The sequence below is a fragment of the Miniopterus natalensis genome, chromosome 16, assembly GCF_054644295.1.
Source record: "Miniopterus natalensis isolate mMinNat1 chromosome 16, mMinNat1.hap1, whole genome shotgun sequence".
Taxonomy (NCBI): Eukaryota; Metazoa; Chordata; class Mammalia; order Chiroptera; family Miniopteridae; genus Miniopterus; species Miniopterus natalensis.
The window spans coordinates 15,285,697-15,311,414 of record NC_142096.1 but is presented as its reverse complement, the minus strand read 5'-3'; the positions used below and the strand labels follow the sequence as shown (position 1 = coordinate 15,311,414).

At 42.3% G+C, this 25,718-nt stretch overlaps 1 protein-coding gene across 1 annotated transcript; it reads right to left on the bottom strand.

The window, feature by feature from the left end:
• Positions 1 to 17,467: 17,467 nt before the first annotated feature.
• Positions 17,468 to 25,251, bottom strand: CCN3 (cellular communication network factor 3). The gene is made up of 5 exons (XM_087825163.1): positions 25,113 to 25,251; positions 24,732 to 24,957; positions 23,389 to 23,643; positions 21,765 to 21,979; positions 17,468 to 18,977 (listed from the first exon to the last, which is right to left on the bottom strand). The coding sequence occupies exons 1-5, from the start codon at positions 25,194 to 25,196 to the stop codon at positions 18,681 to 18,683; spliced, it is 1,077 nt and encodes a 358-aa protein (XP_087681289.1). The 5' UTR covers positions 25,197 to 25,251; the 3' UTR covers positions 17,468 to 18,680.
• Between the last annotated feature and the right edge of the window lie 467 nt (positions 25,252 to 25,718).

Sequence of the window (25,718 nt, the reverse complement as noted above, 5' to 3'; positions counted from 1 at the left end):
AGTCATTTCCCTCAGAATAATTAAGAAATTATATTCTATATTTACTTCAAAATTCAGCTTTCTACAAAATGCAAATGTTTTATGAACATCTCTCACACATTTCTCTGACATTACTGGAATTTGAAGTCACAGACAGCATATAGAGAGTGGTCTAATATTTTGGAAGCATAATACTGATAATGATAATAACCAGTTACTGTAATAACTATTACAACAATTTCATAATTCGACTATGAAGTAATCATCATTTGATGTTTACATCATAACTAATCAAATAGTTTTCAATAAGGTCTTTTGAATTCGAAAGATTGCTTAACTCTATAGAATTAAAACTCTTTCCAATTCAGAAGACTTTATTGAAAATAGAATTAGATATTTGTACATACACTATCTCATTCACTGATGAGATGGGTATCACGATCCACAGTTTGGGGGTGAGGACTATTCATACCCTCAGAGAGGTTAATGAGCTTGTTCAAAGGCACACAGATGATAAATGGAAAAGCCAGGACTAGAACCTGTGGCTCATTTAACTTGTCTTCTCAACATTCATTCCACCTTTATTTAATATGACTTCAGTTTCAGGTCTTACTTGGGAAATCAGTGCTTTTACACAAGTAGGCCATGAGTTGCCTTCAGTTGGGTCAACCACACCTTCAATGCCAACTGATTATGCCCCATCCAATCGAACCAGCCTTAGAAGATACTGTATCACCCTAGCTAGCTCTCCCACTGTCCATCCAGCTCCTCTTCTTTCTCCTTCCTCGCTCTCATCAGGGTAAGAAATTTTAAGCGATGATAGGAAGAATTCCATGAGTTCCCACCACACCATCTAACCATCTGTCTGAATCTGTACACATGTTCTCTGCCTCGCCTCTCATTATATTGGATAAAATATCTATATCTATATGCATACCTAAGGCCAGTTTTTTCTGTTTGTGCTTTAGATCCCAGGCTCCAATTCTCTCCACCCCCTGATTCTGGCAGTTTCCCTCCCTCTTTCCTGGGGTGAGGAATGTCAGGTCCAAGCCCACAAAATCATTTGGTTTGGCCCTGCCAAGGCAACCACAGGTGGGACTTGAAATTCAATAAATCTAGGAGCTTTTTTCATAGCTAATTTTTAGGTTGATAATTTTGTATGGCCCGTGAATGATGTTATAAATATCCAAATGGCCCTTGGCAGAAAAAGGTTCCCCACCTCCAGTACATAAAAATTCTATAATGCCCTTTACATTAAAAACAAAACAAAAAACCTCCTTAAACTTAGATCATTCTCTTTACTTCCTTTTATTGTAAAGTCCTTGAAATGTTATCTGGAATCACTATCTGTAATTTATCTCCACCCAATCTCTACTGAACGCAGTCTGTTCAGGCATTCACCCCATCACACCCATGAAACCGCTGCTCTCAGTATTTCCATGACTAGGGTGACAGCACATCTCAGTTTGTACCGACAGTCGTGTTTTCCAGGACTAATTTTTCCCTCTGTTGATTTGGCTGATAAGTTATATGTTCGCCCTACTCATGACCTTCTCATTGATAAATCCAGCAGTTCTCGGTGCTCATTACACTTAAGCTACTAGCATTTAGCACATCTTATCACATCTGCCTTTTTTTTTTTCATTTATTTTCCAGAACTTCACTTTCTGGCACACCTTTTATCTTTCTAGCAGCTTCTCAGTCTCTTTAACCAGTTCCCGTCATCTCCCTGATTAGTGAGGTTTGCCATGCACTAGGGCTCACCCGTTTGAACGCTCGTGTCCTCTACGCCATCTGTACTCTTTTCTTGCCTTTTCCTAGCACTGGTGGTGACCAGAAATTCTTAGCATTCCTTAGCTTACAGCTGCATCATTTCAATCTATTTTTCTGTCATAACTTGGGGTTCTTCCAGTGTGTCTCTGTCTTCACATGGCATTTCCTCTTCTTATAAGGACACCAGTCATATTGGATTAGGGCCCAGACTAACGGCCACGTCCTCATTTGACTATACCTGCAAGGACTCTATCTCCAAATAAGATTACATTCACAGGTACCGAGGTTTAGGACTTCAACATATTTTTCTAGGGGACACAATTCAACCTGTAACCTTGACTCAGTATTTCTTGTCCTGAGTCTCCCATTGAAATTTTCATATAGCACTATCATTTGGCTTATAGGACATTTTATTTATATAGTATATGTCTGACTGTAAATGTAAGTTCCACAATGACAGGGATTTTTCTTGTCTCGTACCTTGCTGTTACCCCAGTATTTTGAACAGTGCCGGAAACATAGTACAAAGAATAAATAGTTATCGTAAAACTGTCATTGACTAAATGTTGATGTTGTTTCTTTTTACATTGATTCTTCCAAGTGTCTTGAAATGTAGGGGAGTTGAAGGGGCACCTGCACTGTAGACTGAAAAGAGCAGCTAGAGTCAATTTCCTCTGGCAGGGGTGGGCAAATATCTGGTGTGTGGCCTGTTTTTGTGAAAACAATTCTATTGTAATGCAGCTGTACTCACTTGTTTACACGTAGTCTAATGCTGCTTTTGTGCTGTAATGACAGGGTTGACTATTTGCATCAGAGACCATATGGCCCACAAAGCCTAACATATTTACTGTTTGGTAAATTTACAGAATGTTGGCTTGTTTGGCAGAAAAAGTAAGTGTTCTAACCCCATTTTCCTCTGCTTTCATAGTTTAACTGTGGGGATTGTGGATCATGAAAAGAGGATCAGATTTAAAATTAAACATTTCTCAAGTGAAAATAAAGTGAAGCAAGAGGTGGTTTTTAGAAAATCAGTTAATTTACACCACTGGGTGTCTCTCTTCCCCAGACTTTGCAAGTAGACGCTAACCAGACACCAGCCAAACTGGGACTGTGACATACCAGACAAATATTGACAGTTGCTAAGGCAACTGGGATCAAGTATTGGCCAAAGGATAATATAGGCGCCAATTGTGCATGCCATGTTTCTCACATAGGAGACAGACAGAGAGAAAATGAATGAAAAATATATTTCAAGCTCTCTCTTCAACTGTGGCTTAAGAACAACTTGCAGCTAAAGTTTATCATAACTCCTCTACTTTTTTTCTTTCTGGAAATTAATACTTTGGGGACTTGGGGATCCTTAAGTCCGTTAACATATGTCACAAGGGGAAAATCTGTTTGGGCATCAATTCTTTTCTTCCAGTTATCCCTGGAATTTGCTGTTCCAAATTGCATTAGGGGCCAACTGTAAGGCCACATGTATTTTTTGGCTTGCCTGGTCTTGCCACAAAAGTGGTTTCTGCAACACCTCCTTCCAGAGATTTCTTATTAGCCAACATTGGGATAATTAGCCTGCTTTTTTCTTTGCCTCCTGTAACACGGTATGAGGGAGTTTTTAATCTGTGTTTAGACTTCAGCTTTGCCATTGATTCAACTTGGGCTTTTGCCATTACGTTAGTGCAACACTTAATAGTGACATTGTTGATATTTTGGGCTGGGCCATTCTTTCTTGTGGGGCTGTCTTGTGCATTGAAGGATGTTTAAAAGCATCCCCAGCCTCTACTCACTAGATCTAGTAGCAGCACTTCCCCCACACCCCCTTCCAGTTTTTAGGATCAAAATGTCTTCAGATATTACCATATGTTCCCTGGGGAGCAAATTATCCCCAGCTGAAAACAGTTTGCTAGTAAATCCTAAACCTTATCTTCCTCAGATTATTCTTAAAGAATCTTTGAGTAGAGCTGGAGTTTCAAAACACCCATGGGAGAAATGGTGGAAATCATAGATAGTCCAAACTGTGAAGTAGAACCTCTGTTTTTCACAAAATTAAGAAATTTAGAAAAGAAAATGTTGATAATAAGCCCAGGAAGATCAGTCAACCAATAGGAACTGCCTTCATTCAGTGAGATGCAAGATAAGATCCTGTAGGACCAGGGGAAATTTTGAGGTCCCTTTCCATGGAATATTTTGGAGTCCTGATATTTTGATCTCTTGGATAGTGACAAGCCATTCAGAAAGATCTCTGAACATGCCCCCCTGCTGTGCTGTCCCAAAGCCTTTCCAATGACTGAGTTTGGCTCTCTGAGTTTGGAGCAGCTGGGACTGATTATGGCATGGCATCTAGGAAACTTCTACATCTGACATTTGTCTTCGAGAAAACCATCAGCCTGTCCACAGTCCTTGTGAACTGCCTAGTCTTTGAGTCCCTCCGTGAAGGCTGAGTAATCCCATTTTCCCCACTGGACAGGAGGGGCTGGCTGAGGTCATTATGACGATTCATAAGCAACATGTTGGGCTGTAACTCCCAAAAGAGCTTGAAATATTGATTTTATGCATGTCATGCTAAAGATCGAGCAGTTGTAATCCTGTTTTGTATATTACTTCTTGAGGATTTAAAACAAGATGGCTTTGCCACCAGCATAGCTGACATATTCTAATTAATCTTTATGAAAAGAGTTTGACATGTTTAAATGAGCTCATCCAAATAGCATCAGTTATCCGTCTCTGATATGGAAGATAAATTGGAATGGAGCACGGTTTAGAAAAAACAGAAGTCTCACCCTCCTCATTTCTTCATTTTTCTTGGGTAGATTTGTCATCTGAAAAATGGATTATAATTTATAAAGTCTAGAATAGTGTGTTGTATAACATACTTTCCATGCCTTGCAATACAGAGAAATGGGCAAACTCCCAGTCTATCATGATGGGGTGATGTCCATTTAATGAAGATTGTCTTCTCCAAGATCTCTAAATGGATACTGCTTGAGAACTTTCTAGAAAAGGCTGAAGGCTACAAAACCAGCAAGATGCTTTACTATTTCTTTGGAAAAGTTAGACGAAGGCTTACATAGTTTATGGGGAACATGACTGATGGTTCAAATAAGCATATTATGACTTATTTCTTTTGAGCTTAGAGATTGCATATTTTTCTCCCAAATGTCAGAATAATTAACTAAAATGTGAGAATTCTAAAACTCTAAGGGATCTGAACAAGTAAAATGGGCAGGGAAATCAGTACCTCAGTGGGTAGTTATAAGCATTGAATGAGGTAATACGTGTAAAGATATTTGTTGTGGAAATCAACCTAATTAGAGCTGGAGCTACCCCATTAAGATGGCAGAGTATAGGGTGTCCCCCAAAAATGTATACACATTTTAACAGCTGATAACTCCCTTAATTTTCACTCTTTTTCAGGTTTAACTGATTTGAAATAATGGGTGAACTCAGATTAAGCTTTGAACAAAGAAAATTTATTCTAAAGTGCCACTAGCCTTTTTTTTACGGGGATACATAAAAGATAAAGTTTACAATACAAAACCGGCAACAGTCAACAAATTGAGGGCTCACAAATACCGAGTGAAATGATTGTTGATATTTGCAATTCCATTGCTTCATGTTATCAGCAGTGCCTGGACCAGAACGGTCCTCAGTTTGAAAACAGGCATTGACAAAAAAATTATTCATTTCTGTAGGTTCTTTTAAATTTTGAAAATGAACTGTATGTTAATAAACAATGACTTTATCATCATTCGAAGTGTGTATATATTTTTTGGGGACACTCTGTATAAACCAGACCTGAGAAAGAGTCAAAAGCTCCTCCCTCAATAATTCCAGGGTCATTGTTTCCACACAGGGCGAGGTCAAAATCATGCTGAAAGGAGACGTATCATTTTTCATGATATCAGAATAGACTGTGGTTTTTGGTTTTGGTTTCTTTTGTTTTTATGGAAAAGAAATCAATCCTTGCCCTGAGGTACCCACCCTTCTTAGGTAAACATGAGGATATCAGCTGAACCTCTTGATGACAGGAGATGAAACTCAGAACATTCCTCTTCTGCCTCATCCTTGGGACTCCGATCCAGCCCTGTCCTCAGAAGTAAAACAGGACTGAGCTGAGCAGAGCCTCCATTAACCTAAGGCTAAGGCCACACACTCTTGAATTTATAAAAGTCAAGTGGAGATGGAGGGTCTTTATTAGGGAAGGAGCAGAGTCATCTGAGAGACTAGATTAGACATTAGGGTAGAAAACTTAAAGGACAGTTATGTGAAAAAAAATAAGGAATGTTAGGGAAATATAGAGAATTCATTTGGAGCACCCTTCCTCCGGGATTACTTTTGCTAGTGAGATATAAAAGAATGTGTAAAATGGACAAAGTGAACCTCTCTTCCTATTACCCTGCACTGCTGCTTGGAGACTTCCCTTACCTGTCCCTTTATTCACTCCCATCATAGCCCAGTGGATATTTGGCATGAGAAAGGAAGGTAAAGTGGTTCTCAGGGAAGAGAAGGTATTAGCTTCTCAGTCATCTTGTGAACTCTTGTGGTAATATAGTTGAGAGAGCAAATATTCCCTCGCTCCACTGTAAATTACCAAACGAAGCTGTTACAAGTATTGGGATTATGGCCCAGGTCAGGGCCCCAGCATCTGGTAAAAGCAGCAGAGATGTTCCTCCGAGGCAGGAGAGAAAATAAAATCGAGGTCTTTGAGTACCTTCTATAGGTTAGCAACATATATCTTCTGTGATCGAAAAGGAAGATCTTGCTGTATTTGACCTTCTTAAGAGCTCAGTAAATGTTAGGATAATTAATGTTCATATAATGATATGCCATGTCTTCACAGAATTACGTTTGGAGACTCCAAAATCATGAGGTGAGGGAAAACTTACACATGCTGGTTGTCCTGTTCAGTTGAATCAGGATAGAGAGAGGCATTGTCCATGGAACACTTTGCCTTATACCACCATGAAGAATACTTGTAATAGGAGTTACACTCTAAAACATTTGGTAGGATTTCTACAAAGCACAAAAACATATCTAAAACCAACATAATTGTCTTGTCCGCCAGTGGTCATTTGTTTTCTAGCTCAGTGACTCATGTTACTTGAACATATTTGCATATGGTCAAAAATTTAACAAACCCAGCTATAATATGTCCTTCTCTGTTTGCAGCAGTTAGGATTTAAGCTTTATAGGAAGAATGCCTACAAGATGACAAACACTGACTTTCCTTGCTTATTGCTCCATTAATTATCCAAAGGGTTGGGACTGAAATGCCAAATGGGCTTTTTCAAATATCAAGCATCTGGATGATGAAAAATTAGAATTTATACTCTACTGTTTTGGAGTTGTGTCAATAGCTAATGACCCCTAATAATTATTTATTCCAAATGGGAATTTAGAAATTAAAAATTACTTTTAATACATTTCCCCTCAGAGTTGAAGAGAGTACTACCTTCCTTAAGCCACTGTGGCCTTAACCTTGATCAAAATTGGGGATCTGGTGTCAAAGAAGGGCCTCTATTATACAATGGTGTTAGAGTCATTTGTTGTTCAGGAGAGGACAAAGGGAATTAAAACAATCAATTGAAATTGTGCTGGTTTTATGTCTAACAGCAAGTAAACTCCAGTTCTATACCTTGATGGACAAGTTGGGAGATAGTGGGCCAACCTAGCTGGCTAGGCTCAAAAACACGGAGAGGGCAACTTTAGAGAGAGCATGGTTAGAAGACATACATCAGAAACTGGGCCAGGTTACAGTTTAGGAACATTAATCAATAGAAACAACTCAAACTGAGTCATGGAACTAAAAGGAGGGTTACTGAGGACCAGGAAAGGGAACTTGAAGCAATACATGTAGGCAGGTGTGAACTCGGGACAAATTTCTGAGGTAATCACTAATGGAAGTTTCCAGACTTTTAGCATCCATTTTTCAAAGGTAAAATTGTTTTCTTTAAAAGATTGGGAAGGATAGTCATAAACTGCCAGTTCTCATTTTTTGTTCATCTATTTGTCAGTTAATTCCTTTATCAACCCATCTAATCTCTATCTAATGATTCTTCCATCATTTTATCAATGTATCCTTTTATTCTTTTATCCAACATTTATTAAGTACCCATTTTGTGCAGAATTATTGTTTGACATTTTGTGGAGGAGTGAAGAAAGCTAAACACAGCCCATAACGTATTATCCATGACCTATCATAAGTGGCTATAATAATTTCAGATTGAGAATCAAGCTGCTCAATGGACTCTGTTATCGATGAATAGGCTCTTTCTTTGCAGTCCCTATCTGGAGATTTCTCCTAAGTTTGCTTTCCACCTCCTAAGTTTAACAATGATGTCAAAGATGGTTTTCTAAACTTGTAATGGTATTTTGATGGGTTAGCCTAAAAGAGATCACACAGAACAAAGGTTACAACTCAGTGTGATCTCAGTGGACCAATGCATTGAAGAGTGCCTGCACTCTCGTGGACAAAAAGGAGCTACATACTAAACCGACAAGCTCAGAGGAGTGCGGCATGGCGCGTCTTACACACTCGGAGAGTGAATGCAACCACATAGGATGGTCTGAACATAAAAATCCCCGGCTAAAGGAGACCATGGCAGGTAGCCACATCCTAGGCCTGTAGCTTACTTGACAAAGGTCAGTCTTTAACTCAAGGGGGCCTGTCTATTTTCTTTTTGCATTTAAGATAACATACCTTTGAAATGTCAGGGTAATCTCCTTTTCCAGGCCCCTCAGGGCACAATCTCCCACCAGAGCACAGAACCCCTCAGTTACCTTGTTCTCTGTATCCTTTCTCTATGTGCTGTAAATGTTAATTATTAACTATCTTGTACCCACCAATGTAAAAAAAGTATGTGTCTCTTTTAGTTTTTATCCAAACTTAGAAATTTCCCCATTTTGCTTTCTCCCACCCAATTTGTCCACCACTGATGGATTTCATGTAATCCTTTTGTCTCCTCCTTTGCTTCTAATGTATAAAATAAGCTGCAGAACTGCCATTCTTCGGAGTATTTTCCCAGTTTGTTGAGAGTTTGCTTCCCAGCATTTGTTGTCAGTTTGGCTCAAATAAACTCATAAAAATTCTCTACAGGTTTGGATGTTTCTTAAGTCAATACTGTCCAAAGATCTTCAGTAGAAAAGAAAGCAAGATTTTGATAATTTGGAGAAAGAGAAAAGAAGGCAAACATGAAAGCTTGGAAACAAAGCAACACTCTTTTAATATTGCTCTAGGTGGTTCCTCATGAGTTGTGATCTATCAGCTGTCCTTTAAAACCCAGTCATGTAACCAGCAGGGGAATCTGAAAGAGCCAAGAACATGTAAAAGGCTTTTATTCTGGAGAAGACACAGATCTCCAGTAATTTAAAATTTGGCCAAGTGCCTATAAAAGCTCTAGATACCTAACAATAGCACAGTTACCTCTGGGCTTACTGCCCATGTGCAAAATGCTACATATACCTAGCCAGCCAAGGTGGGATGAGGGCTGTTACAAAAGTCAGGGAGTCGGCTGTAACTATATTTTTCAGAGTGAGACTCTAAAATTCAGGGAACACCCAAGTCAAATAATGCCTCCCGCCCGAATACAATAAAATACCTTCTCTGGACATTTTCAAAGCTATTTATCAGAGAAGGGAAGGTCACAGGACTAAAAGAGTAGTAGAAAATCAGTGAAGAAAAAAAGGTGTATGCAACTTATGAGATTTGAGGGTCTTATAAATCCGCAGTTAACGTATAGAGAATTGAAGAAATGTGTATATCATACAAAGTTTTGGGAGAAAAAGATGCCCACTAAAAGACAGGGCTTTGTGTTGTTAAGGAGGGTCATAGAAAATAGTTCAGTGGTACCTTGGTTTTCGAATGTAACCCATTCCGGGAGACTGCTCGAGTTCTGAAACGTTTGAAAACTGAGGGGTCAACAGCCGACAGCTAGGCCTCAGGTGTGGCATGTTCGACTTCCGAGGCATGTTCGAAAACCGAAACATTTCCTTCCCGGTTCACAGTGTTCGTAAACCAAAATGTTTGTCAGCGGAGATGTTCAAAAACAGAGGTACCACTGTACTTGTACTTTATCTTTGTGCCGAGTTTGAGCAATCTGTGCTGCACTAACCTTCTCAGTGTGACAATGAAGTTCACTTCTTTTGTTAAAGAATCTATCCAAGCCCTGGCCAAGTAGCCTAAATGGTTAGAGCATTGTCCCGATACACCACGGTTGTGGGTTCAATCCCCCGTCAGGGTACAGACAAGAATCAGCTAATGAACGCAGAAATAATTGGAACAACAAATTGATGCATCTCTCTCTCTTCCTTCTTTTTTCTAAAAACCAACGAATAATAAATTTTTAATTACGAATATGTTCACCATGACTAGTGTGGTTCAGTTGATTGGAGCGTCACCCCATATATCAAGTGGCGGGTTCAGTTCTTGGTCAGGGCACATACCCAGGTTGTGGGTTCAGTCCCCCCCGGGTGCATATGGGGAGAGGCAACCAATCAATATTTCTCTCACATAGATGTTTCTTTCTCTTTCTCCCTCCCTCTCTCTAAGATCAATTTTTTAAAAAAGAATATGTTTAACATTGTAAGAATTCATCTGTGATGATCAACCTAATATAACAAGAGGTATATGGCCAGACTTTAGATAATCCCAAGATTTGCTTGACTAGAAGTATTAACTCATTAATACATTTCCTTGGATATATAGTACAGGTTGATTTAAAAAATGTCAGGGAGTCTCTACCAAATGGATGAGTTGTTTTTAACATATTGAATGGGTATTAACTAGTTAGTAACTTGGGTTAAAAACAAGTTGTTTCAGTGAAATGATCCATTTCAAAAAGTGAGCTGACCAATTCAATGAAACTGCCTACAAAAGTTTGTTTTTATAGATGCACCTTGATATCTTAATTGAGCAACCTGACAAAGCAAGTGGTCTTGAAATAAATAAATAAATAAATAAATAAATAAATAAATAAATAAATAATAAATAACAAAAGAAATTCATTGATTGATGGGATAAAATTTTAATAGCTGGTTTTGGTTTCCTGGGTGATTTTTTCATATCTCTATCAGTATGGGGGATGCTGTATACATGCAGTTTTAATTAATACTTGTGTTGCTTCTTTCATCACCGCACTGCATAGAGAGACCAGAATAACTCTGAAGACCACGGCGGTTATTTTCTAATCCAAAACCCAGAAGTGCTTCTATCACAATGAGTCAGCCTTTGGAATGCTCATTGTAATAAAGAGAAAAAGAAGAGAAAGGGCACTACAAGGTCTTGGGGGTTAATGGTAGGTCAAACTGCAAGGAGTGTGGCCTCTACAGCCAGCCACCACTGGGTTTGAATCCTTACCAGTCTCATCCATAAAACAAAGCAATAATACTTATCTGGTAGGGCTGTCGTGAGGAAAAATAAGGCTATATATTTATAAGTGCATGGCACGTAGTAGGTACTCTATAAGTGTCAATATGAAGTGGTTGAATTTAACATCTTCATTTTGTGGGCATTAAAGTCCAGAAGCCAAACAACTAGAATATGGCTTAGTGTTCTGACTCCAAATGCAGTGTTTTCTTATATGTTTGGCTACTAAGTTTTTGCTTTGGTTGAAGAGACTGGGTAAAGAGGATTGGGTAAACTTAGTGGACAGTATTTTGTGGTGGACCTTGAATGATAGACAAGATTTCAAAAGGTGAAGCGAATGGAAGAAGGACATTTCAGGTAGGTAATATAGCAACAAGTAGGGCATGGACATAATAGAACTTGAGCCCTCCTGGCAGACGGAAAAAGATCACACCATGATCCCTCTGAATAAGCCATTAAACATAGGCTTGGGGGCCAGATAATTCTCTTAATGAATGAAGACTTACGGAGAGACCTCTGAAACCCCTGCCTCCCTGTGTACTTCTGAAATCTTCTAGGTATGTGTTTAATAGGCGCGAGAGACTCCCCTTCCCATGGTTGCTGCAGAGGGACCTCTGTAAGTAGCTGACCTTCAGATGAAAAATTGGCTTCTATAGACAGTAAGACAGAGGGATTAAGTGTACAAATTCTGGATTCAGAATGTGATGACTCTGATCCAGGCTTTTCCATGTAATAGATTTATGAACCTGTGCAAGCTGTTTATCTCCCCAGAGCTTTGTCTTCCTCTTCGGTAATTCTGAGATGTAATAGTAGCCATCTCTTAGGGTTTTTATAAGGACCGAAGTAAATGAGATAATCTATGTAAAGCACTTTGCATATTCCCTGGTGCCTAATGAGCTTAAAGATTTGTTCTTTTCTATATTTTATGTATTCTAAAATAAACATTTAAAGACATCTTTGCATTTATGAAAGTGAGGTGAGTCTTACAACTGATGGTATGTCCTAGGTAAATTGGCAGAATTTTTATGTCTTTTTGATACATAAATTAACAGTACATCTTACAATCAGTGAGACCTAAAATGAGATAAAATTTGGAATTATTTCTGTTATTATTGCTCATTTGACTATGTGAAGTATGCAAGGAGATTCAAGAGGCTGCAGTGTAAATGCTAAATAGCATTCAGGAGCATCAACTTTTCTTGAAATTTGGGTGGAAAAAATTGAATGAATTAGCAAATTAGGAATTTTTAATGTTATTTTTGTATTAAAAGAAAAATGGATAACTTCAAGATTTACCTGAAAAAAATTGTTTTAATCCTCACATGAGGATATTTTTTCCCATTGCTTTTCAGAGAGCATGGAAGGGAGAGAGAGAGAAACATTGATGTGAGAGAGACACATCAACTGGTTGCTTCCAGCACATGTCCTGACCAGGGCCGGGGATCTAGCTTACCACCAAGGCATGTGCCCTTGGCTGGAATTGAACCCAGTACCCTCTAGTCTGAGGGCCTACACTCTAACCAGTGAGCCTAACCAGCTAGGGCTACCTGAATTTTTAAGAGAAAATTGTGGCACGTCACGGAAATGCTGGGTTTCTGCTCTAGGTGTTCATTATGCTCAGCTGCTTGGAGTAATGCGATAGAAAATTTTGAGAAGCTCTGTGGAAAGCAGTGGCAAGAAAACCAGACAAAGTCCCTGCCCTCATGGAGCTTAGAGTCTAGCAGGAGACAGACATGAAAACAAATAGCAGAGGGAGGGAGTTTTAGATGCTCTGATAGTAATTGTTACAAGGAGCAGTTGGGCACAAAAGAAGAGTGGCCAGTTCTGTTGCGGGCAAAAGGGTGCCAGTCAAGAAATCTTAGAGAAGGTGAACTTAAAGGAGACTCTTGAATAAAGACATGGAGTTTGGAGACATGACAGAGTACACTCAACAGAATCCTCGTAGCTTTCATCTTTTTTCCTGGGGGCTGCCGAACTTTCAGAGGAACTAGAACTTGAATTTACTGGGATCTCCTCTGCCAAGGTCCTCCAAGGATCTTGTGGGTGGCCTTGCTTTAGCAGGACAAATCTGGGTCATCTTGGAGCATTTGACCTTTCTTTAACCCGCATGGAGAACTGTGTAACCTCTCGCAGACCTCAGAATCTATGCTACAAGCAGAGCCTGCTTCTTGGATTTTGCTAATAAAATATAAGTCCAGGCAACATCCTCTTCTTGGATCATAAAATACTTATCTCCAGGCTCCTTTCGATAAAACCAGTGGGCCATTCATTCTGTGAAACTCTGCCATTTGCATGGAACTGTATATTTTTCTGTAGAGCAGCCTGGGCCGAAACTCAGACCTTCACTTTCCTGTCCTAAGGGGAAAGACTCACTCCTTTAGGAAGGATGGCACAACACCGCCGTCCTTACCCGTTGCAATTCCAGGTTATCCCCCACCAGCCGGCTTAGCGTAACAGTGATTCACAGCCCTCAGCTGCACGGTCGCAGGGAATTCTTCACTACTGAGTTCGGAGAGTGCCAGCAGCGCTGCTGAAGTGGTGATTGAATGCGCTGATCCCTCCGCGGTCCAGGCAGCATAGCATTGCCCCTGAGGCCCCCGTGGTGTGGTTCAGACGAGTACATTTCCAACAACAATGAATCGTCAGGCCAAGTTCAGCAGCACACAGCCAAGAGGATGTGCTGGGCTGACGATTTGACTTATGACACTGAGCACGCTGGAGTGAAACCAGCTCGGGAGCATGGCGGTATGTACCTGCGGACGAGGAAACCGGGAGAAACCGAATGCTGCCCAGAAATCTCCACCAAAAGCTTTATGGATCATCTCATCAAGCACAGATAAGAACGTGACGTATTATTTCCTTGCATGACAGATGTCCTTGCCACATTGTTGAACTGAATCCTTGTCTGGTGAAAGAAAAGAAAAATCCCCAAATAATTTTCAATGAAGTGTGCCTTATCACTAAATCGCAATTAAGTGCTTTCAGGATTTCACATTCACAGAATGATCTCAGCAACCTCACAGCTTTGCAATGCTGCTTCTAAAAGAGAACATTTATAGTTTGGGAAAATAGCACAAAAATGAAAACTGTTGGAATTGTTTTGGTTGCTGAAAATACACTTGGCCTCAGCGCTGTGGCACTGTGAAAGGGAAAGAGCCTGGCTCTGAGCTCAGGCAGACCCTGGGTTTGAATCCCAGCTCCTTCATTTACTGTGCCCTTAATAGGTCATTAGAGTTTTTGTGCCTCTTTGCCTTTTCCTGTAAAAATGAGGTCAATGGTGTCTGCCTCTGAGCATGACATGCATAGGATAAGGGGCACTGCTTGGCCCTACTGGATTCTTATTATATCAACAGCTGTCATTTGTAGGCCTACTATGTGCCTGGCATAGTCAAGCGCTTATGAATGCATATTATTTTACAACAATATGTGCTTGATTCTTAAAGTGACCAACTTACCCTGGTTGCCTGGTACTATCCTGATTTTACAACTGAAATTCCTGAGTCCCAGGGACATTCTCCATCTAGGACGAACTAGGGCAGTTGGCTGCTCTTTCAATATCATGGTCTCATCTTACAGGTATGGAAACCGGGGCTCAGAGGGTATGTGCAGATTGCCCAGTATCTCACAGTTGGGAAAGAATAGGCCCAGTATTCAAACCCAGGCTTGAAAAGCTCTTTCTGTAGCTCTAAGCTCTATTCAGTATATGTTGCTGTCCTTCCTGTATTACTAGGATGTTCTGGGTTTAGCAAGTATTTGTAGAACAGATCACATTTTTTCAACTGTCTTTAATTATAATTTTAGGAATGCGTATGTGTGTGTGTGTGTGTGTTAAAGAGCGGGGATTGCTCTACAAGTGATAGTGATAATGAAAATCATAGCGATAATGCTAATGAAAATGAGTTTAAAAGCCTAACATTTATTTCAAAGAATGTTCTATGTTTTGTCAATGCAGTCTATTCATTCTTCCCCTTATTCATGTAGTCATCCGTTCAACAGGTATATAGTAAGGTCCTACTGTGTGTCAGGTACTCGGACAAATACAAAGAATGCCAAAATGTTGGTCTCAAGATGCTTAGTGCACTGGGATTTAAAGAATCAGCTGTAGCCCTGGCAGGTGTGGCTCAGTTTGTTGGGTACCGTCCAGGCCCCAAGAGGTTGTGGGTTCGATTTCCGTCAGGGCACATGCCTAGATTTTGGGTTTGATCCCCGGTGGGGGCGGGCAGGAGTCAGCAGATCGATGTTTTGCTCTCACAGCGATGTTTCTCCCTCTCCCTTCCTCTGTCTCTAAAACTCAATAAAAAATCCTAAAAAAATAAGAATCAATTGTAAAATAGTGTGAGGAGTATGATATAGAATATGATATGGAAGCAAGCCCTACATGTTCGAGCCCCCTCCCAGCGCCCCTCCCATATGGCTTCAGCACACAGATCTTTATTTAATGAAGCTCCGAGCTTATACCTGACACTGTTTTCTTTCACTAACTGCTGTTGCCTCCTGGAAGAGTCTTTCTCCTAATGGTGGTCCTTCAGATCCAAGATGAAATGTTACATCTTCAGAAAGAACCTCCTGGACCACCTTGAGCTAAATTAGTTACCCAGAAATTCTCTATTAGATCACCCTGTTTTAATGATCTTCCTAGAGTTTATTTATCGCTATTTGATACTTGTTTGATTTTTTTTGTTTACTGCTTTTTGCCTGCCTTTGCCAACAGAGTGTAAATTCCAAGAAGTGGTGACATTTATTTTACTGTTTATTTTTTTGTGTGGCTACATTCTCAGGACCTAAAACAAGACACGCAAGAGCTGTCAGCAAGCATTTTTTGAATGAACAAAATGGAATGAATTAATAAGTGTTTTGGATGCTGGAAGGAGCAGCCAGTTCAGCATGAGTGGGTAGAAGAGTGAGGAGAACTGTGCTTGAAAAGATATGTGAATTCAGCCTTACTTTTTTTTCCTGGTTATAAAGGTAGTATGTTCTCAGTTTTAAAGTTAATAAAAGAAAAAAAAATCACAAAAAAATAAAAAAATAAGAGCAACTTGACATAATCACAAATAATATTTTGTTGCAGTTCTCTCTTCATTCATGTTCATAGATACCTTTGAACAAAACAAAATCGATCTTTTCACAGTTCTTACCTTTTTGAGGGTACTTTCTGACATTTTCATTTTAAGGTGTTTCTTTCTTTATCATAATAGATGTACTGGAATTTATCTAGCCGATCTATATTGCTGGCCCTTTGGGGGTTTCCATTGTGCCGTTGCTGACAATGTTGAACAGCCTTGCAGAGACATAATCTTTGCATGAATCCATGCGGTAGCTTGATGAAGCCAAAGTAATTTGATCTGGGTTCTAGATCCACCAGTTTTTTTTAACCATGCAGTACACGTGAGCCCCCCTTGATAACTTCCTTTGAAGTCCAATTAGCTTTCCAATCTATCTTAAAGGGCAAATAGGAACTAGCTAAACAGATGTGCAGGAAGGAAGCTGAGACAGGGGAAGTGAAGTTGGGAAGAGGGAGCTTTTTTAAAATTATGGAGGAATAAGTATATATTCACAGCATCAGCCATAAACTGTAAACCATAAAGCTTATATTAACTCTGACTCTCACACTGCCCCAATGGCAGCCCTGCTCACCTCGCTGCTCTGCATCGCCACTGGAAACATGCTTTTTTGGCCACACAGCAAGATCAGACTGATCAAAATAATGTTGGTGGTTAAGCTGGGTAATTAGGAGAATGGAGAGCCCTTTAACTGAGTGAAAGAAGCCAGAGGGGTGAGATTTGATTGGCCCAACAAGAAGTTCTATTTTTAAAAATATATATATTTTAAATTATTGAATTTAGTGAGAGAGAAAGGGAAAGGGAGAAAGAGGGAGAAACATCAGTAAGAGGATAACATTGATCAGCTGCCTCCTACATGCCCCCTACTGGGGATCGAGCCTGCAACCCAGGCATGTGCCCTGACAGGGAACTGAGCCCGCGACCTTTCAGTACACGGAGTGACGGAGTGACGGCTCAACCGAGCCACACCCACCAGGGCAAGAAGTTCAATTTCTAATATGTAGAAGTGTCTAGAAGATTGTCCAGAAAAAAATGTCAGGGCTTGCGTTGTTGGTTTGTGTAAACATTGTGGAGAACATTTGAAGCCTTGGCAGTAGAAAACACCTAACTCAGGAAGAGGTACCCTTCTTTTCCTTCATGGTAAGAAGTTGTAACTTCATCTAAATATATCCACTTTGCTTTCAGTGGTTACTATGCTTAGTGTCTGATTTAATTTGTACATTTTAATTTTATTTATACTTATGTTTCCAATAAACAACTTAAAAGCACAAAGTAATAGCGAAGTCACACATTGATAAGATCATGTTTATTTAGTGCTGACAAGTAAAAAGAATATTTTAAAAATGTATAATTTATATTTATATAAATACTTTAAGGGAGAAAAGTTGAACACATCTGGTGACATTAGGAGAATGCATACATTTAACTTTGCAGCCTATCTTATAGCCTGACAAATTAGATACAAGTATGTATACACACATATCTTGTTTGTGAGTTTGCATAATTAGGGCCCAAGGATAAGTTATGGACAGGTCTATAATAAATTCTAAACTCCCGTAAAATTTGTTACTATACCTTCCCACTTATGTTGGCTTTGTTCTTCTGTTTTAAAATTTCACTACAAACACATTTGAGTCATCAAAGGTTATAATCTGGTGCTTTTGGCCTCAGTTTACTCATCAGTGAGATGAGAGGATCTCTGCAGACAAGCTCTGTTACTTCTGATTTAAAACACTATGAGCCCCAGCTCAACACAAATGTATGGCAGCTGGTAGGGTCCAGTCATCATCACCTCTATATTGGGAGGAGTTTTCTGTTCGGCTTCTTTCTATTGGAAAGGAGTCAATTTTTCTGAAATGGAGCAAGTTTATGACACCAGCCCACTTAATTAACTGTAACATTGTATTACTGTAGATACAGCTCGTTTCCTAGGATACAACTAAACAAAAAACGAATAGACTCTGGATTTCAAGTTGAAGAGCTCTGTGTTTCCTTGGATCTTGGATCTTTGACATGGAAGTTCAGAGCTGAGCTACTCAAAAAGAGCTCAGCAGAGACCCTTCAAGTCAAACCTCAATATATGGTGAAATATTTGTATGGCATGGTCAGTATGATGCTGGACTTCCCTGTGTCATTCATTACAGGGACATTTTTTTGAAATTGCACTAATATATAACAAAAGAAGATGAGTGTAATGTGATGCAGTCTACACAGTAAAACCTATATCTGATTTCTTAAATTTATAGAAATTTTCATTTGCAATAAACACCATAGAACAGTAAGTCATCCCTAAGCACTATCCTGAGCTTACCTTGATTCCAAGTTTACAGATAATCATATCTTCCATTAAAAAAAAAGACAGCTAGAACTGACCTCATATGACCACAGAAAATACATAGGACTCAGGTGAAATCATAATTCTCGGCATTTTTCTTATATTCTTTTGAAGGTGGGTCATGCAGTAGCTATGGCTTGCCTCGGTAGGTGGCTTCTCCAGGGACCCATTACATTTTCCCTCTGCTGGTGTTCGGCTTTAACTCTTGGAGGAAACCCTCGTTGTTGTGAGGACAGTTGTTGTGACAGGTGCAGGTCCCGATGACCATCACTGGTTTCTTGATGATCTGCCCTGGGGCGCACTGGAACTCCACCTGGATGGTTTTGGTGTTGTGGGGGGTGCAGCACCGGCCATCGCTGCAGACTCCGCAGTACCTGGGCCTGTAGGTGTGCAGGCTTGTGCAGTTCTTGAACTGCAGGTGGATGGCTTTGAGGGCCTTCGTGGTGCGGAGACACTTTTTCCCTTTCTAAGAAAAAAGAAAGGGAGTGATGCGTGGATAGCCACTGTTCCTCCCAGGGACCAGTTAGGAGTGTGGATTAACTTGCTAGTTGCCTACCCAATACCCATTGCTCTTTATTCTTTGCTAACAGAACATTAATTTTGTTTGGGCAATGTGGTCAGCTAAAAGCATTTGCTTCCCCAGAATATCTGGGAGCTCAGGACAGCCTTGTGACAAAGTTCTGGCCAATGATACATAAACCAAGGGATTCTGGGAAATCCTTTGCCTTCAGACAGATTCAGTTCTTTATTGCTTCCTATGTTCACTTTCCTTCCTGCCTAGACTGTGGAAACCATGCCTAATCTTGCACAGTCATCTTTTGATCTTGATGGCAAACTTGAGGGTAAAAGTGTATGTATGATAAAGGAACCTATATTTTTAAGCCACTATAACAGGGTTTGGTGTTGCTTATAGATAAACGCATTCTTAGGTGTTATAAAGTGAGAGAACAAATCTGGCATCATTGCAAGCTTACTAATGTTTCAAATATTTTTCAAACATTAACTCATGTTAACCTTCTCAACAGCATTTATTCATACATAACAGCTGTTAATGTAAAGAACAATTGCCCAAGATTTATAGATAAAGAAATGAAATCTCAAAGGGCTAGAGTGCTCAGAAAACATCTAGTTGTTGAACTTGTCCGATGCAATGCCCATTCCTTCTACTGCAGGCTATTTTTCATGAAGGCAAAGTAAGTGGAGAGTTTATGGAACATTCCACTAGTAATCGTTGATGGGTAACCCCGATGTTGATACTTCAGCAAGGAACTGACAATATGCTTATTTCCCACTTAGATTTCTTCACCTACTAACTCGCCACGGTTCCCCGCTGCTCTTGTCTTCCTGGGCACAGATGGCAGCTTGTGGGCCGAGGAGACGTGGAAGCCTCTGAGATCAGGGGCTCTCAAACTGGAAGCAGTGTGCATGAAAGCCGTCGGAGCTTTGCGAAAGCAGCCTGACACTGTTGGGTCTCACACCCAGAGTTTCTGACTCCGTAGGTCTGATGGGGCCCCGGGAATTTGCGCCCTTACCAAGTTCTTAGATGCTGCTGCTGGCTGAGGACCACACTCTGAGAAGCACTGCCTCACATTTAAGAATCTCTCAACAAGGAAGTAACCATTACGATGCTAGTGTTTTCCTAAATTCCAGGTGAATTTCTAGAATCTTTATGAAATCTATATACCATAAAAATATTTTAAATATGATATCTCCCAATAGGAAACTAGGTGCAAGAAAATATATAAGTTTTGGTTAAAGAAACAATAAAAAAGAGCAAAATTTTAGAGGCATGCCATGGAATAACCTTATTTAATAAAGAAGTTATTGTGTCTTTGACAATATGTAAGGGCTTCTTGTTTTTTCCGTTTTCATATTTAATATTTAGCATATATTCTTGCCAACAGCCATAAAAAAGTACAAGGGCACAACATCCCTTTGTGTGTGTGTGTATATATGTATGTGTGTGTATGTGTATGGATGTTTGTATGTGTGTAAGGGAGAAACAGAGGCAGAGAGACTGCTTTGTGGGTGAACTTGCATGGCCATGTTACATGTATGTTAGAATTGCCTTATGTGTAGGGAGGTGCATATAATTTTAGGGATAAGGTGTTCCTAGGTGTTCTTTCTAAAGAACACATAAAGAAACATAAAGTTAAGATGGACCTCAAAAAGTCACAGAGCTCAGCAGCCACATAATGAACGCAGCTACTAGAAACTTATTTTAGCAATAAATGGAAATTTTCAGTAATGATGCCTAATGTTACCAGAGTAATCTATGCCTAGCGCTTTGCTAATTCATTCTATTTAATCGTCATGACACCTTTGAGGTAAGTACTGTCAATGACTCTATTATATGGGGGAAGGAACTGAGGCTTAGAGGTTAAGTAAATTGCCTAAGATCCCATGGCTAGTTCGTGTGGGAAGCCAGGATTGAAAGCCAGGCTGGATGGCTCCAGAGAAATGTAAATCTTTCATTGCTAGGGATGGTTTTATTTTGGCCTCAGGTTTGTACAAAGGTCCATAGAATGGTTTAATTTTTTGGTACTGCATTTATCTGCGGTTCTGGTAACAAGGCCTGTGATGTCATCAGGACCCAGTCCAAGCTCCAGATCTGCATGCCTTGTACTCGGCGTTAACACACTGAGTTGATGTAATACAAGCGAAAAAGGAAAGAAATGTGCTATTTTATTTGGCATATAGAGCCTTATGCTGGCAAATGAACTAGTCCCACTAAGCTTTTTAAAATACTGAAAATAATTCCCAGACAGCCATTCATTTCTTCATCAACAATGTTTTATCGAGCACACACTATGGACCAGGCAGGATATTGGGGACTGAGGGGTAAATAAGGCAGATATAATTCCTACTCCGTTCCTTACTACAGATTGAACCCAAGGGGTGAAGGAGACTGAGGTCAGACATGATCTCTCTAAAATCAACTATGCTTGGTAATTGAGTGGCCAGTTTTTTTCCAGGAATGGAAAGAGATCTGCCATACCCTTCTCAACAAGGGACTTAATGATAATCTTCCAGCTCTTCCCTCTTTACCCGTGAGCCTGTTGTGAGTTGCTTGGGATATTTCAATACATTAAAGAGAAAATAAAAGAAGGTAAACTCACTCACTTTGGGAACCTCTCTGCCTTTACTCTGGAGTTAACTCCCAGCTAGAGCTGACCTCTAGTCAACCAGTGTCGCAGTGATTTTTCTAAAGCCCCGGCGCCTCTGTAATGGGAGGCCTCCTCCGGGCTCCTACCTTATCTGCTGGTTGCCTGTGCTCCTGTTCACAGGGCCGCACCATACAGAGGCGAGTCCGCTTGACCATCTCGCACTGTGGGTTCCTGTTGGTGACCTGGGTGGAGAAGCCCATGCCGCAGCTCTTGGAACATGCGCTCCACTCTGTGGTCTGTTCAATGCAGTTGATACTTGAGTCAGAGACTGAAACTCCTAGAGTGGTTTCTACCCTGTAGGCTATGATAAATACAAAAAAAAGACAACCAGGGTCAGCAAAACGTGGGGATTGCAAAGTGGTCCTGTCCATCATCGTTAGAAAGACGGTCTCAGCCAACTCTGTACCTCCTACAACTCAGGTGTTCTCGGGACAGAATGGATTGCTGTATTTATAGCTCCCTGACAGGTTGCACAGTGCCTGGCACATGGTAGGCCTTCAGGAAATCTCTGTGGAATGACTGTTTAACTTGTCTTCAAGAAGCGAAGGGCCCTGGTCGGGTGGCTCAGTTGGTTGGAGCGTCACCCTGCACACCAAAAGGTTACGGGTTTGATCCCTGCTTGGGGCGCGTACAGCAGGCAACCGATTGATGTTTCTCACATTAATGTTTCTCTCCCTCTCTCTCTGTCCCTTCCTCTCTCTAAAATCAATTAAAAAAATCCTTTTATGAGGATTAAAAGAAAAAAAAAGTTTAAGATAACCTGTTTTTAAGAAGTGTAGGAATTTTAAGAATATAGGACAGTTTAGCGTCAAAAACCATTCTTTAAATTACAGTGTTTTCAATGTGATTTTGTACAGAAAAAAGATGATAAAACTTTAATTGGATGAGTAAGTAGAACCAACCAACTCAGTGATGAAAGCAATACTTTGCCTTAGAGAGGTGGGACTGGTGGTTTGGGTTGTGGGATATAGTCAACTGGACTTCGATCACAAAAAATTCTCTCTTAACACTTCGTATCCTGACTTGGGGGCACACCTCTTCAACATGGCAGCTTCCTATCTGTAAAGCATGGCTAACAATTTCTGACCTGCAGAAAACCTCTGCATACCACCATATATATAATCTGGCTGATTAATGGCTTCTAAAATATTCTTTACTGGCTCTTGAGTTTCCCTCCCCACCCCAAACTATTTCCTTCATAAGATGGAACAAAAAGAAAAGCAAAACAGAGATCCTGAAGTGTCACTTGACCCTTCCTACAGCATCTGGAAAGGTGGCATTTCTCTGTGACACCTGTCCAGTGGTGAGTAGCATTCTTTAGGGAGGCTGGTCTTGAGAGTGCACAGGTAATATGCAGAATCCACAAAAGAAAGAGTGATTTTTTTTTGCTTGTATCTTTGTAATATGAATAAAGTCAAGTGGGATGGACTAAAATATAAAGAGTAGTCATGCAATAAGACAAAATCAGTCCCACTGCTGAAAAGAACCACTGAATCCGGCAGGCTCTCTTTAGGAGAACCTGTGCACACTGCACTCCCTTGGCTAGCACTCAAACCCATGATGTGTTGTTTTTAGTGGGAAATCTGGAATCCACCGTTGAATGGCCAGAAACGGAGGCCAGTTTCTCATTGCAAATCCAAAAGGACACTCATGCTTCTGCTCACATGTATCCTGTGCTGTGGTCACCTTCAGGTACCCAGAGTTTCTCACCTGGAAGGGCATGCAGGTCCCCTAATGCCTCCTTGTCATTTGCATCACAGATCCACTTTTCACAGCACTCCCCGGGCACTTCAACTTTCCTTGGAACCGGGCAGTCAGGTTGGGGTAGTAGCAGGTCCTCGTTACAGCGAGGCACGCAGCCAATCTGCCCGTCTTGGCAGGTGCACTGGTATTTGCAGCTGGGCTGAAAGGTCTCTCCACTTTGGTAAATGACTCCATCGAACACGCAGTTATCTCCCTCTATTGCTAGAATGTTGGGGAAGCAGGGCAGAGAGGGGAAGGGAGAGAGACAAACACAATCACAATGTCTTGAGGAAGCTACGTAAGATTTGCAGCACATGTTCCAAAGCCCACGTTGTTCATTTTCTAGTTGAGTCCGGTTTCTGATCCATCTCTAGTAGAGGGATGTCCTCCTGGAGGACTCCCGGAGCAAGAAGGAACCTTCAAGACCATCCAGTCCTGCCACTCATTTTATGAATGAGGAAAGAGGTGTGGAGTTGAGAAATGACACTCCCAAGGTCCCACAGCCATGTTCCCAATGCTAAAGTTATTTTGCAAGAAACTCCTTAGAGTCTCCTAATCCAGCATCTTAGAATTAAAAAGAGAAAGGGGAAAAAAAATCACTCATGCTCTCCAAATAGGTTAACTGGTCAAACTGGGCAAAGTTAGAATTCCTTGGCATTCCAGCACACACCCACAAATCATTACGAGCTGGGAGAAGAAAGTAAAAGGCTATTCCAAGCCCCTAATCCAGGGAGGCAGAGCCAGCTTCCAACTAAATGGTGCACCACGTGGAAAACTGATGCCCAATTAATTAAGTCTCACCAGCCTGCACTGGCTGGCTGCCTGCGCTTTACTTTATTCACAGCCCAGACGGGCTGACATAGTCGTCCCAGAAGACTAGGGGCGGCTTTGGCTCAAATAGGACAATTACAGGTGTGAAAACAAACCTGCTGGGCTGCAGTTGGGGGAGCTGTGAGCCAGTGAGTAAGCCCCAGCTTCCATCACCCCAAAGCGTCCCCCTGGAAATGTCCAAAGGAAATGACTTCACTGGCCCTTAACTCTGCTCTGCTCCCGTCTATCTCTTGTCTTCTCCAGGGAGGCAAGCGGCCGAGTGTTTCTCACCTCTGGCTCCGGGAGCTCCCCCAAGCCCCTGGCCCTGCCCCAGCCCCGGCCTGGCGCACAGTCAGTGCTCCATACCCACCCCCGACGGCAGCCTCACTCCCGTTATTATTTGCGAATCACCTTCTGGGAAGGGGGAGGGAGGGGAGAGGAAAAGGGCGCAGCTCCAGCCAGCCTGGGAGCAGCGGCCCGGGGCGGAGGGGCAGGATTACCCATGCAGATGCCAGTTCGGGCGCTGGGGTCGGCTCTGCGGTCGCAGAAGAGGCCGCGGCTCTCCTCGCACGGCTCCATCTCGGAGCAGCTGTCACCGCGCTGGCGGGCGCACACCAGGCAGCAGGAGCAGTCGTCCAGCACGGCTTTCACCCCGGGGGGGCAGGTCGGCGGCGTCGTGGGGCACCGGGCCGGGCATGGTTTGGGGCAGCGTTGAGTCGCAGAGACCTGGGGGGTGGGGGGGGTGGGGTGGGGGGTTAGGTAGGGGGGGCGAAACGAGTGGGAGAAACCTGTCTCAGCAGGACCGGGGCAAGGCGGGGACCCCGCCCGGGCCGCCCGGGAAGGTAAAGGAACCAGGGACACCTACGGGGTGCGCCACTCACCTGCCCCAGGAGCGGGAGGAGCAGGGCGGCCAGGCAGAGGCACTGCAGGGAAAGGCGGAGGCTCACGCTCCGCACGCTCCGCATGCTCAGGCTTTTTCCTCCCGCGTTTGCAGAACGAGGCTTCCTGCGCCGGGGATTGGCTCCGCTCGCGCCCCGCAGCTCCGGGATCGCCTCCCCGCCGCGGCGCCGCCCGCGCGGCTTTATAGCGCGCTCCCGGGAGCGCCCGCGCCGGTTGGCTGCGGCGCGGGCGGGGGGCGGCGGCGGGGTGGGGCATGGAATGAGCCCCGGGGTTGCCATGGCAATTGGCCCCGGGTGCGCTCTCCTCGGGGCGCGGCCCCGGGGCCTGCGAGCGCCTGTGCGTGGCGACCGGCCGGTCCCCGAGCGCCGGGAGGGGCGGGTGGACCCCGGCCGGACCCGGGCTCGCTCGGCGGGCGCGTGGGAAGGAGGCGCCCGTTTCCTCCAGGAGGCCGCCCTGCCCCCCCGGGACCGCGGCCCCGCCTCGCCCCGCCGCGCGTCTCCGCCCGGCCGAGCGGGGCTGCAGAGTGGGGCTCTCCTAAAGGGGGTCTGAACTTGGGGCCATGGGGGGCGGGGGGCTGGCCAGAGGCC

What these genes read in the sequence shown, in the direction of transcription:
- CCN3 (XM_087825163.1), bottom strand. Translation starts at nt 25,196, where the DNA reads ATGCGGAGCGTGCGGAGCGTGAGCCTCCGCCTTTCCCTGCAGTGCCTC. An exon ending in CCGAACTGGCATCTGCATGG is followed by an intron (nt 23,644 to 24,731) that starts GTAATCCTGCCC and finishes CCAACATTCTAG; the next exon opens with CAATAGAGGGAGATAACTGC. An exon ending in GGACCTGCATGCCCTTCCAG is followed by an intron (nt 21,980 to 23,388) that starts GTGAGAAACTCT and finishes TATTTATCATAG; the next exon opens with CCTACAGGGTAGAAACCACT.